The following is a 14,097-nucleotide window of genomic DNA, read 5'->3' as shown; positions in this document are numbered from 1 at the left end:
ATTTTTCTTTTTACAAAAATTTTAAATTCTCAATAGTTTCTAAAAATTAGTGTCTTACCAGATTTCGATCACTCTGTATATATTTATTTATTCATATAAATTGGCATCGAAAAAGAAAAATACGTCAACTTGACAGGTTACTGATCCAAAAAGAAAAGAACGATGATTTTTTTAGTTAATCTGTCTACCTTAACAGATTAACTTGACTAGTGATAAAAGAAACGAAGGGTGACCAATCATTGCGATCACAAATTAAAGAAAGACTTTGCTAGACGCAAACATGTACAAGGACATAAAGTGTAAATAAATATGACACAATTTTATAAAATAAAAATATAATATATTATTCAATTTTAAATCATACAAGTGTATAGTAATAACTTGTTTTGTTTAATATAAATAATTGCAAAAAAAAAACAAGGAAAAATATTAACAAATTAATGAAAATCAAACAAATATGCATTTCCACTTTTGCCTTTATATAATAAATGTAATCTTTTATCATCATTGTTGATATTAAGAGCTTCGATTTCTTCATTAGTTAAGTTTAATCTCGGGATAAACACATTAATATTGATGATTAGACAACCAACAATGACAACCCCATTTCATGTGCTTGTATTTTTCATAGATATGACTTTGTATGGCGTATATTCCTCCAGATCACTTAATTTTGAATATCATTATGTAGCGAGGTGTAATATATAGAAGTAATAAACACTTTTACGATTTAATAACAACTATACTATATTACAACGAACTAACAAATAACAAATAACAGCGAGAGACGAACTGTATTACAACGAACTAATAAATAACAGCGAGAAACGAAGCGCGTGTAAGACAGAATGCGTAAGTGATTGACTGATCAACTGACTGACTGGAGCGACGATCTTGCCCTTAAATAGTCAGAGGAATCTTCTAGAGGCGGCGGCGGAACTCTCTAGAACATTCGACCGCCACACGCTTATGTAGAGCGACGAATCTTCTAGAGGCGGCGGCGGCCGAACATTCTAGAACATTCGACCGCCACAATTATAATGTAGTCTGATCGTTCAACTGTTTCTTTAATTGCTCCATTCTAAAATAAAAAATTAATAAGATTTTAAACAACTCTAAACATAAACTATACTAGTAACCAAAGTCAGTAGAAAACAGTTAAAAAATAAATATATCTAAATGTATTATTTACTTTATTTTATATCAAAAGACAGCAATTCATAGACATGTACAAATTCTTTAGGACAAATAATAGAAATAATCTGATAAATCGTTTTTGGTATGATCGTTTTAGAAAAGATAGTAATTGAATGAGTCTGAAAGTGGTGTAACGTTCTTTTATAGGGATCGAAGATCTTGATCAGACAAGGTTGGGTTGGTTCAAACATGTTCGAATACTACACAAACGATGTTTGAAATATTATGCTTACCTAAGTGTCTGGTAACCAATGATGAGATTCTTAGAAATTATAATGCCATAACGACAGACGTTGTCATTGTTCTCATAAATTCATACACTGATTATTACTGTACGGTGACATCTTTGATATTGGAAATATGATTACCTGGTGATAGCAATTGTTCTCATAAAAATGTTTATCATAATTTCAATTTAGAGCCTCATTTTAGAACCACATTTGGCTACACTTCGCATACTATAGGCACGTTCAAGGATTAAAGCATACCTACCCTTGATAATTTATTTTTATTTTTTCACATAATTATCGATTTATTAAATACAATCTATAGACATGCGGCAAGTTAATTTACGTCGGGTTTCAACCGCACCCCTCCCATTAGATTAGCTTATGTTAAGTTTCATTACCCCACGTTCTTTAGGACTTGCTGAAGGAGGAGGAGATCACCTACCGACTTAGGTTAGTTTACATTGAGTTTACATCTTTCAACCTACTATTGCATTATGTTAGATTACATCGGATTTACGACTCACTCTACGCCCGGGTGGTGTAGGGGTATAATTAGATTGGGTAACAACGATTGTATATAGGACGTTCTCGACGGTGACAATTAATTAATCGTAATGGCTATTACAACGATAACATCACAGAATTTGTTAACAAGATGGTTGAGTCGTTCTAAGAATAGTCAAGGACAAGTGTGACGGCGGCGGTCACTACTTAACGTTCACTATTCAATGTAATGCGTACGTTTAATATTAAACGTAATATATGTAATGTATATTATCCTCTCCACTAGACTATAGATCAGTTTCATGGAGATTTAGTTACCCTATCCTTCAGATGACAGCAATTTTGAAAAAACCACCTCCCCCACCCCTGACATTAAATTATAGTGTGCAAACCAAACCAACAGTTTAAATCTCCGCCATTTTGTATGACCTTCTAAGACCATCGCTCAGATCACGTACCTTACTCCTACTACCATAATACCACGCCTTCCCCTTACCTCATCAATCATAAGATCACACCTCCTTTACCCGTCTATCATTAGACCACTCTCTCTGTCTGACCTTGACCACGCCCCTTCCAAAACTATCTAATTCTGAATTTCTTTGTAAGTCAATGTGTACTGGGTAGCTTGTCCCGAGTTGTATCTTTATTTAAAATTAATTTATTTTAAGTTAAGAATATTGTGTTGGCGGACAACGTAAATAGAAAAGCGTAAATAACGTACTCAACCTTATTTTTATCTATTTATAAATAAACAAGAACATTTTACACTACTTTATTTTTTTCCTTATAACTGCAATTGTTGAAAACCAAAAAAAATTACTATGAATCATTTTACACATTCCAAACCGATGACAATAAACAAACTTACAGACAGGGACGGGCTGCGACTTATTTCTATCTTAGCTAGATTTTATTTTAATAACCTTTACCCAACACTGGTAATCATTGAAAATTCTAATTACATTTAGCAACTTATATTTATTATATGAAATTATGTATTTTATCACATGAATTATATCAAACATTTAGTTAGATGTTAAGGTTTTCTGATATAGTACTGATATATTTCGCTTTCAAATATTTCCACGACTAAACATTGTATATTTACAAAAACTGGTAACTGTAAAAAAATTTTAGTATTTAAACCTGAAGACGGAAATAGTTTTGGATATTTGGCTTACAATGGTTTTCCGTTACTATCAATTGTGTAATTTATTTTATTTGTACTGTCACTTTCATTGTCTTGATTATTATTATTAATACTTTGATTTTCAATTTTATTATCTTGACTGTAATTTATAAATTCTATGGGGACATAATCTACAATGAAAATAAAAATTCAAATTATCATAAAAATATTTTTTAATTTAATTCAATATAAAAGCACTATAACTCGAAGGAATATAATCCGCCACTTTTTCATTAAAAAGGTTTTGGTCATAATAATGTACTTATTGAAATTTTATTTTTTTTTATGAACCATAATAAATATTTGGTTTATTATTATAACAAATAATTATTTCAATTGGTAAATTTCAGGTAAAATGGCCGAATGTCGAATGGAAAATGTTGTTATTTTTTACTATTGAAATTGAGAATGCACCAAATAATATACATTCTATTGACAGTATTAAAAGGCAGTACGATATTCGAGATAACCAAAAAAAAAAAAAAGGTTGGGGTCAATCAACTGTATAAAGTCAATAAGCTAATTTATTATGATTATTGTGTAGAGTCGAAATAACTGGGTAGTAACTTTTTACACTTAACCAATAGTTTTACAATTCATTTAATAAGTCGAAATGCATGTTTTATCTTATATTATTAATTATTTTAATACCTTTATGTTTTTAAACCCTAAAAATAATAATAGGTCTCACTTTAACTTTCGAAAAATACCCTTAAAATTTACTTTTTGAAATATTCTTTTTCTTACAATAAACTCTCAATGTTAAAAAATTATGTCAGAATATTTACAGTGAGTTAAATTCTAAACCCAAATGAATTTTTAAAAGTGGCGCTTCTTTTTGAGAAAATTGGCGTTTTTGAGCACACTTAAAACCATTAAGAAGTTATTATTTTATAGTGATTATCAAATGTGGTATTAGTGTATAATTTATCTTTCAACTAAATTTCAAATATTTAAAAAAATTTTTTTTGGATTTAGAGGTATACAAATTTATCAATTTTTTAAAAATACATGTATTCTAGGTGCATTATTTCTGTTTGGGGACCTAATTTCAAAAATCTTTTTTTTTTAATTTTTTAGTTATATATTTGCTTAATACACCATAAAAATTTGATGTTTGAGAAAAAAGTGTAACATGTAAAATTTAGTACTACAAAATCAGTAAAAATACAAATAAAATTTTGGTAAAAAAATATCTTATTAATATTCAGTAGTAAATATTTTGTAGCATATTAAAGTTTGTGAAAACTTGAAATGGTATCATATGTTAGTCCATATTGTGTAAAGTACACAAGTATAAACGTATTACTTTATATACTTTATTAAAATTGAATAAGAATTTGTAATGGACATAAAAAAACAAATATTAATATAATTAAGATAATTAAAAAAAATTATAGAAAATTGTTAAAACATGTTGAGTTTTTAATTAAATAAGTTTGTATATCATAAATTTAAACGTGAATAATGACCAATAAGTGAATTCATTATCAATTCTCTTAACAAGGAATATCCTATAATAATATGATTACAATGAAATATAATTAAAATATATATTTTTCATAAAGTGGTAACATACTTTGTCTGGATGACGAAGCTTCAATCTCTTGTGGGACAATTCCTAGGACTCACATATAATTATTTATACATTTATTATACGTTTTAAAATTAATTTTAGCTTTTTTTTATTTATTAAATATACATACTATTTATTTATTTACAATCTATACTATATGTAATTATAGCTTTTTACAAAGCTGAGAAAGTATTAGTATTTTTGTGTTTTTTTTTAATGCCTGTCCAAGAAAATCTTCAGCTTTCAATGAACCGATAATTTTTGATTATGCATCAAAAAGATCAAATTTCAATATTTGATAAATTTCAACTTATATTAGTTTATATTTTTTGAGAACCATTACTCATTGTGTAATATTTCCATGGTTCATAAAAATAAATACAATTTCTATGAAAAATCATTATTTTATAACAACAGAATTGCGAGTAGTATATTTAATAAATCATATTTTGTTTAGTATATATTTTTCATAAAGTGGTAACATACTTTGTCTGGATGACGAAGCTTCAATCTCTTGTGGGACAATTCCTAGGACTCACATACAATTATTTATACATTTATTATACTATACCATACTCATATTATTATTATCATCATAATTTCTATTATATTATACCATATTGACATATTATCATTATCATTATCATTTTATTCATGATTTAATTTTTTACTTTTTTTTTTTAAATTTAAGCATAGTATACATCATTTTTTTTTTTTTACTTTCACTCATAACGATTACATACAACGAACTCTTACATGTAATTGCAATCAGAAACACTTTTATAATTTTTTTTTTTCAGACATGTTCTTTATTTCAATTTTCACTTTATAAAATTAACTTTTTTGTCTTGCCTTTTTAATCCACTCTTGTGCTCAATTTGTGAGCACACAACATTTTATAAAATCAGGGTGGATGTTGTTACCCTATACTTAAAATCACTATTTCTTTCTCTTCTCTTTCATCTCTTAACACAAACAAATATTCTATTTTATTACACAATACTTCTCACAACAAATACTATACACAATCAATATTTACTGTTCTTAATCGCATCCAACACATAATTGACACAATCACGCCATCTGCTCTTCTTTTTCAACGCACGTGCACCCTTCAAAAATCAAATGTTTCCATTTATTATTTTCAGTCAAAGAACCTTTTTTAATGTATATACAAAATCATGAAATTCCTAAAAAATGTGAAGCAAATGATAGCCGGACGATGAATGTGTGCGTCTCTGGAAGGGTTATAAGAAGAACACCAGGAAAGACCCAAAGATGGACGCACTTGTGCTGTTTCGATAAAACCAACATATGAACACGTCGCTTTCATCGTCTGGTTCTCGTGAATTAAATTAATTTAAAACAACAGAATAATTATAAGTGTATTTATAAATATTTAAGGTTGTGTTTATTAATTAAGAATAATATCTCTCCGTAAACTTTGCATGATTATTACAATTGTTTTATATAAATATATGTGAAGTTACATTAATTATTTTATTTTTTCATCAACAACTGTTTGGCATTGCGTTCTTTTTTATCACTATTCTCCACATTAGAAGGATAGTTAAAAATCAGGTAAGAAAATTCAAACTCAGCTTGCAAATTAATGCTAAAAAACATAGACCCTCGAACAGCACATACCGAGAAAAAGGATAGTTCTTTATTTTCAATAATCTTTCTCATTATCTTATTTTTTGGTTTACAACACTATTTTCATGGAAAAATCATTATTTAACGACAGAATTGCGAGTAGTATTCTTAAAAATCATATTTTGTTTAATATATATTTTACATAAAGTGGTAACATACTTTGTCTGGATGACGATTCTTCAATCTCTTGTGGGATTTTACCTAGGTTTACATATACAATTATTATACATTTATTATAATACAATTATATACATTTATTATACGTTTTAAAATTAATTTTAGCTTTTTTTTATTTATTAAATATGCATATTATTTATTTATTTACAATCTATACTATATGTAATCACATATTTTTTACAAAGCTGAGAAAGTATTAGTTTTAATGTGTTTTGTTTTTATTTTAATGCCTGTCCATGAAAATCTTCGGCTCTCACTGGACGGATTATTTTGTTTTACGCATCAAAGAAACCGATTTTATTCTCATTGAAGTTTAAATATCGAAAATTAAAAAAAGCTCCCTCAATTTAAGACATTATAAAGAATATCCAAAATTACATAACTGTAAAAATTAACGTAAAATAAAATAAAAAATAAAAATAAATATGTTTAGATTGAAATTTTATTTATATTTAATAAGCACAGTAAATATCAACTCTATTGTAAAATTTATTAGAATGGTAGCTTTGTTTAATAGTTAAATGAGAACTTGTTATTATATTTTTAATTATTTTTACAAGTGTATTAGTTGTGGTAAAGATAATGCACTTCTAAATATTAAATAAAAAATTGAGTGTTGTATTCTTCATAAATCATAATGTATATATATGATGTAATATATTTTACTATAAATGTTTTTTACTTATTTTTGATCTGTATTTTATCAACAAGAAACGGGATTTAAGAAATTTAAAATTTTTTTGAAATCTCACAAGATTCCCATCAGAATGAAAATTTACTACAGGTTATATTGTACCACAGAATTATTTTTTGTTAGTTGAAAGTTCCCCCACAGCTTTATTTCATATTAGTAAACATTATTTAAGAAAAATTTGCACGAATATCTATTTATAATTTAATTTTAATGACCAAAACAAACTTTATAAATACTTTTGTTTGAACTCTGATTATCCATTTTACGTTGTATTATAAGAATCATAGAAAATGATTGGTTATTGAATAAATATGTTTGCATATTATTATAATATAAAGCAATTGTGATCGACTATAGAATATTGTTATTATTTCGTATTTTTTGGTAAAATTTTTATAAATCCATTCAAAATTTAGTGATTATGGTGATATTTTCTATATTTAATTTTTATTTTATAAGATTATTTTCCAACATAATGGTTCATTCCAATATTTAAACAGTGACCCAACCTCGCGTCGCTTAGTGATACACCGTGCTCCGCGACTCATGTCACCTTTATCAACCATCGTCCTACTTTCAGTAATTGACTAACCAACACCGCGTTCCATATCACGATATTTCTGATATTAATTTAATTGGGTGAATAAAAAATAGAATTTTATGTTTAATTTAAATTTTATATGGAAATTTTCCGACATGACGGATCATTCCAATATTTAGTCATTTTTATTATTTAACATGATTATTTAACTAACAAACAAAAATGTTCAATAATCGTTTTATCACAGTATTTATATATTTTGAATTTACAATTAAATATATAAAAATTTGAAACGATACTGATGTCTAAAACAATATCGAATACCCTTATAATATAGATATATATAAAAATGTAATATATATTTAATATGTTAGTATGAATTCAAGTTTATAAATATTATGTTTTATTTATCTTATTTAATTTTAAAATATGCAGAGTGATCAATAAGTTAGGAAACAAATTAATTGTTACGAACAACAAGAAAAATAGTAACTCATTTCTTTACTTACTGAACACCTTACATAATTTGTATTACCATTTTGTATACAGCTTGTACAGTATATTTTATTGGATCTAATTTGTAGATTAACGTACATTCGACATTTTGAACAACCTTTAAATAGTGAATTTATATAAATTATGGTATAATAACATTTTTTTTATAATTGAACTTTTTATTACATTATAACGTTTTTAATTTTTGAAAAATGATTTTTAACTTAGTGTTTTAGTTACATAAATAAGACAATACTGATCACTTTTATACATTTTTATAAGAGATAATAATTTAATTTACACTTACATAAATATTTTACTGTATCAAAACAAAGTATAAACCTGAATTAAAATTACACTGAATATTTGTTATTATGTATCGCTTAAATACTTATTTTTTTATCTTTAATGGTAAGCATTTTACTTTTAGAAAAAAGTAATTTCTATAGAAATTTTATAGAAAGTAAGTTTTTTGAAAAAAAAACCTGAAAAGTTTATTTTATCTGAACTATTATAGGTAAGCTTAGATCTTACATTTAATATTATCAATAATATTACCAACTCTGAAAGATTTATTGCATATATTACAATGCGAAATAATACGCGTACAGGTGTTACAATATGGGTGAGGACACGTAACTTGCTGTAATCCGTTATTATTTGTACAAACAGAACATTCTATAAATTATAAATTTAATTAAGATAATACCTATATAAATTATGGTATAATAATATTTTTTTTATAATTGAACTTTTTATTATATTATAACGTTTTTAATTTTTGAAAAATAATTTTTAACTTAGTGTTTTAGTTACATAAATAAGACAATACCGATTACTTTTATATATTTTTATAAGAAATAATTATTTAGATTATACTTACTTATTAAATCTTCTTCTATAATCAAAACAAAATATAAATCTTAATTAAAATTACACTGAACAAATGATACTTAGTTTAAACATTTTTTTTTAACACAAATATTAAAAGTTATAAAATATTAAATTTTATAATTAAGCAACCGTCTAATCTTTTTTAATTAGAATGAATTAACTAAAGATCATAATAAAATCAATGGACAGTTAATTGCTAAATTAATTCTAAATAGATTCTTAATAAAATCAAGTTCATATTTAATCAGTTTTATATATATTCAAATTTCTTCAAAATACATTTAAAATTTAATTAAAGACTTGACAATAAGAGCATATATACCCAGTTTGATAAAAAAATCTTATCGTGTAACTAATTAATGTAATTTATTTAAATTATAAAAAAATTTTACCTATTGTACGATTGCTATAATCTGAAAAGAATTAAATTTAATAAATTCAAAATTTAAATAAAGTTTTCGATTTTTAATAGGTTGTTAATAGACATAAAAAAGATATTTTTTTCTAAAATTCATTTATGCATAAAAAAAACATGAAATAGAAAACACAAGATAAAAATTGCTTGGAATTAGAAGATTTATTAAAATTAAATCTTTTTTAATTTGCTAGTGTTACGTCTAATGCTTACAAATATATTTAAAATGTTCTTTATATTTCAAAGATATGTGTAAGACATATGGATTAGGAAAATATATCATAGTAAATAACTTGAACTAATGTTTCAGAAGTTATTAGTTATTCAAAGTAATACCTAAGAGAAAAAGTGTAAGTATAATTTATTAGCCTGGATGCGTAGCCGAAAAGTAATATATTTTACTTGATCATGACATTTTTTTTGAGTTTATATAGGCTATTCAACATGTTTCTGTTGTAGCAATTTTAATCAAATTTATTAATACGATACGAAAAAAGATCACAAAGCGTATAAAGTTATAAAAATCAGACAACTGTAAGAGGTTTATAAAAAGTAGAAGAAAATATTGTTTTATTGCAATATAAAGAATAAATGTTATTGGTGTATTTAAATCTTTTATTTAATATTATTAATGATATTACCAATTATGATGTCTTTTCCACACGAACAATTATTGAATGTCCTTAAACAGAGTGAACAAAAATAATGACCACACGTACTTTTCTTTAATCCTATATTTCCGGTACAAACAATACACCCTATAAAATGTTATCATGCATTATTAAGTTATGATCTAATAATTTTTACTAAAATCAACTAATTAAAGACTATATGCAAAATATATTATAAAATAAAACACAGAATTCGTAATCGCTTTTAGCGACTGATGAATTGACAATGAAAAATATTTATTGTGAAATTAGCAATCAATCTAAAACTATTGAAACCTAAAGATCACTGTTAATATTTGACTACAGTAGCCTTATGCTTTGTGTCATTTGTCAGTCTTAGTACTCGGTTATCGCTATCCATTTTCTCTATCAAGTCAAGTCTTTGTTCGTTCCTATACAATAACCGACCTTCATTCTCTATATTTAAGAGTGTTTGTGTCTTGCACTTCGCGTGCACCTTATACTTAGGCGTTACTCACAGTCCCATCTTATAACAATGGCCTATCAGCACTTATAGTTATTCCGGAGTGTCAGCTGAGAAAACAAAAATTGCTGTAATATTATACGTACGTGAATATCTACATAGACACAACCTCATCTTAATATACAATCCTCATTCTCACTTTCCTTTGTGGTTAAAGTAAATATTACATGATAATTGTTTTGTGTGAGATGTAGATCATTAAAGAACTTCCAATAGTGATTTTTGCTATAGATGTAATTTATTTTATTATATCAATTCTTATAAATATGTGATTGTACTTCTAAATTCTATTGCTATAAAAAAATAAGTTTATATAGTTTTATTACCAGACGCAAATGAGAAATCAACGTCTAATACTAATATAATCACACATATAGTAAGTGATTTCTGAAAAAAAAAATATTATTTAATTTTTACATCAAATTTATATCATGAAGTTATGAAGAAATAGTACATACCATTTTATGAATTTTTTGGTGATGGATTTCAATAGTCTATCGAAAATTTTAGTTTTTATACTGTAGAATAAAACAGAGTTGAATAAAATAAAAAATAACTGGTTGATTGAAAATACATGAATCTATTTTATTTTGGGAAAAATATGCTATTTAATTTATTTGACTCAAAGCTTCTATTTATCTTTGATTATTAATATGTATTTCAAAAACATATTTTAATTGTATTCAACCGGCACTAAATCTTGTTAAATTTATTTATAAACCTATTTTAAGAATTTTACGGTAAAATTTTATTTTAATCTTATTGTATAATAAAATATTGAAAAATTTAACAATTCCAGAAAATTACTAAATGATGTCTAACTCAAAATTTTTTTTAAATAATAAAGCTAGGCGTCATAACTCTGGGAAAATTGTTGACTATGATGATATGATTTAATTTAATTTTAATTAATGCATTTTTATGAAAAAATCATTATTTAACTGTCGTAATATAATCGTCACTATTATTTTTATACGAGACAACACTAAAATACCCTGTTCATGTACTCAACAATATTATCTTTTTAGTTTTTATTAGTATATATTTTTTCATTTCAAATAATCACCATTTCTATGGATAGAAGTGGTACATTTTAACTTGTTTCATTATACATTATATTCTTACAAGGACATGATCCTTTTTTCGAACAAAAACTTAGATAGACATTTAAGAGAAATAGTCAAAAGACTCACACTGTTTAACTACATTGTAGTGTATGCGGTTCGATCATAAATCAATTAATAATTACTTTAAAAATCCTTCCTCACCGAAATAAAATCTATATATTATGTTTGTCATCTTTGTTATTCTACTATTAATAGTTAAATGCATTGTATCAATTTTCGTCTTGCTTGTAAAAAAAAACATGTTAATGTTATATATGTAAAAGTCAAAATAATTTATGTTCTATTCATCTGTATTGATCTCTGTTTTTAATGCTTACTTATCAATAAACAATTATACTAAAAATTCGACAGTGACGATTTTTGGGGGTAAAAAAATATTATAAAAAGCCAGAGCAAACCCTTGCTCCTAGCTGTTCATTTCATGCTCCGTATTGCGCTATTCATTTCGTGCTCTGTATTTGGGCTATTCTTTCGTAATCCGCATTACGCTCTTTTCTATCGTGCTCCGCATTAAGTTGTGCGAACGTAGCAATCGTCATTGTCGAAATTTTATGTGTTAATTTGTGAACTAAAAATCTGAATTTGTGTATTTTATTTATTATCTTCATCGATATCATCAATAAGGATAATTATAAGAACCAGAGAATTAACCAGGTAAGATTTTTTACATCGTTATTTTATGACCCTCGAATTACACCCCGAAACAAAAGTAACTCTCACTTACACATTTTTACACCGACAATAATAATCATTTCTGACACCTTTTAAATTTTAGAGAACTCTATTTTATATTTTTATTTTTGAGTTACGACATAACGAAAAAATATGATGTAATATACTTAATAAATGTGTATAACCATTTATATACAAATATAATTAATAACATACCATAAAAGTAAAACATTAATAATTTTATAATATTTAATAATTTTATTCTTTTATTTATTTTTTTTTTGATTACCCACTGTTGTTTATCGGGAGAAATAAATTTCTTACAATTCCTCATAATAAATTCTTACATTATTGACCATTTTCCAATTTAGAGGTGGCTTTTGAATAACAAAAAAGTTAGGTTTTTTAGAATATTATCGAACATTAAAAAGCATAAACTTGATATTATTTTTCATAGTTCTTTGGAATTACCTAAATAACAATTTATAATTTTTTTTGTCTACTGCTATTAGATTTATTACATTTTATTATAATACATTAATAATATAGTATAAATTATATTAGTAGTAATTTATGAATATTAATAGAATTTATTTCCAATATCACAGAGGTAGGTAACATGAATTAATAGGTAGAAAATAAGTTAGGCCTTTGGAAATAGAACACCCCTAACTTCAAAACATTATTAGCGCCAGTTATTTCCAAAATAGTTGATAAATATATTTTAGATTGGCCTCCTTCTATAAAATAGATCCGAAGGCTCTCTTAGTACCGAAAGTAGGCATATTAAATTTTTTTTAATTGTATCATTCATAACTTATTAAATACGTATTTATAATAAAAATCTAGGCTTTGCCTAGCTAGAGCTCTGCCCCAGACCCGGAACCTTACAAGCCTTACGCGCCTTTGGCGCGTAATGTCTTCGGGCTGTCATTAAAAGTTCAGGCCACTGATTCTGGTAGGTGTACAATAAGAGTTTTTTAAAAAAAATATTATTTCAAGATCAGTGTTTTATTTAAGTTATTATAACTTAGACAATAAAAAAATTTAATTTTGATAAAAATATTAGTTACTGTGATTTGAAGTTGGACAACATGATAGTTATAAATGGTTACCAATTTTTACGATTAACTCATAGACTCATACATCATATATGAGATAAATAAAATTATTAATACAGTACAGTTCTTATGATGAATGTACAAACTTATATAATTAAAACCATCCTGAAATTTATATTTAAAATATAATATTCCTTGATAATATATACAAAGTATAGTTCTATGTGCAAATGAAAAATAGTATCTAAATATAAACTCTTTGTGGACATGAAAAAAAATAGTTGAAAGGAAAGAAAAAATTATAAACAGTAAGCTGATTATAAAGATAAAGTTCAAACAAAGGATACATATTTATAACAATTAACATAATAAATATATCAACAAATTTAAAAGAAATCGACAGTTCATATCTTAATAAAGTTATGTTGAATTAACTAAACGTAATATATAAAAATATCAAATATAATATAAATAAAACATAGGTAATAAACTATAACAATTAATTCATATA

At 25.3% G+C, this 14,097-nt stretch overlaps 1 protein-coding gene across 1 annotated transcript in view; it reads right to left on the bottom strand.

Annotated features, from left to right (window-relative positions):
- Positions 1 to 374: 374 nt before the first annotated feature.
- Positions 375 to 14,097, bottom strand: part of LOC126897466 (uncharacterized) — a 169,952-nt gene continuing 156,229 nt past the window's right edge. Inside the window, exons 2-13 of the mRNA XM_050671092.1 lie at positions 11,053 to 11,113; positions 10,213 to 10,329; positions 9,549 to 9,569; positions 9,146 to 9,160; positions 8,821 to 8,940; positions 8,303 to 8,380; positions 6,515 to 6,556; positions 5,186 to 5,233; positions 4,703 to 4,750; positions 3,116 to 3,254; positions 1,431 to 3,054; positions 375 to 1,081 (exon numbers count right to left, since the gene is read on the bottom strand). Coding sequence (XP_050527049.1) covers positions 3,039 to 3,054; positions 3,116 to 3,254; positions 4,703 to 4,750; positions 5,186 to 5,233; positions 6,515 to 6,556; positions 8,303 to 8,380; positions 8,821 to 8,940; positions 9,146 to 9,160; positions 9,549 to 9,569; positions 10,213 to 10,329; positions 11,053 to 11,113 — 705 coding nt within the window. The 3' untranslated portion in view covers positions 375 to 1,081; positions 1,431 to 3,038. The remainder of the gene's footprint in view (positions 1,082 to 1,430; positions 3,055 to 3,115; positions 3,255 to 4,702; positions 4,751 to 5,185; positions 5,234 to 6,514; positions 6,557 to 8,302; positions 8,381 to 8,820; positions 8,941 to 9,145; positions 9,161 to 9,548; positions 9,570 to 10,212; positions 10,330 to 11,052; positions 11,114 to 14,097) is intronic.

This window comes from Daktulosphaira vitifoliae, unplaced genomic scaffold (genome assembly GCF_025091365.1).
Source record: "Daktulosphaira vitifoliae isolate Bord-2020 unplaced genomic scaffold, ASM2509136v1 Scaffold_2, whole genome shotgun sequence".
NCBI lineage: Eukaryota > Metazoa > Arthropoda > Insecta > Hemiptera > Phylloxeridae > Daktulosphaira > Daktulosphaira vitifoliae.
The sequence above is the reverse complement of the archived record's forward strand: the minus strand, read 5'-3'. Positions and strand labels throughout refer to the sequence as shown.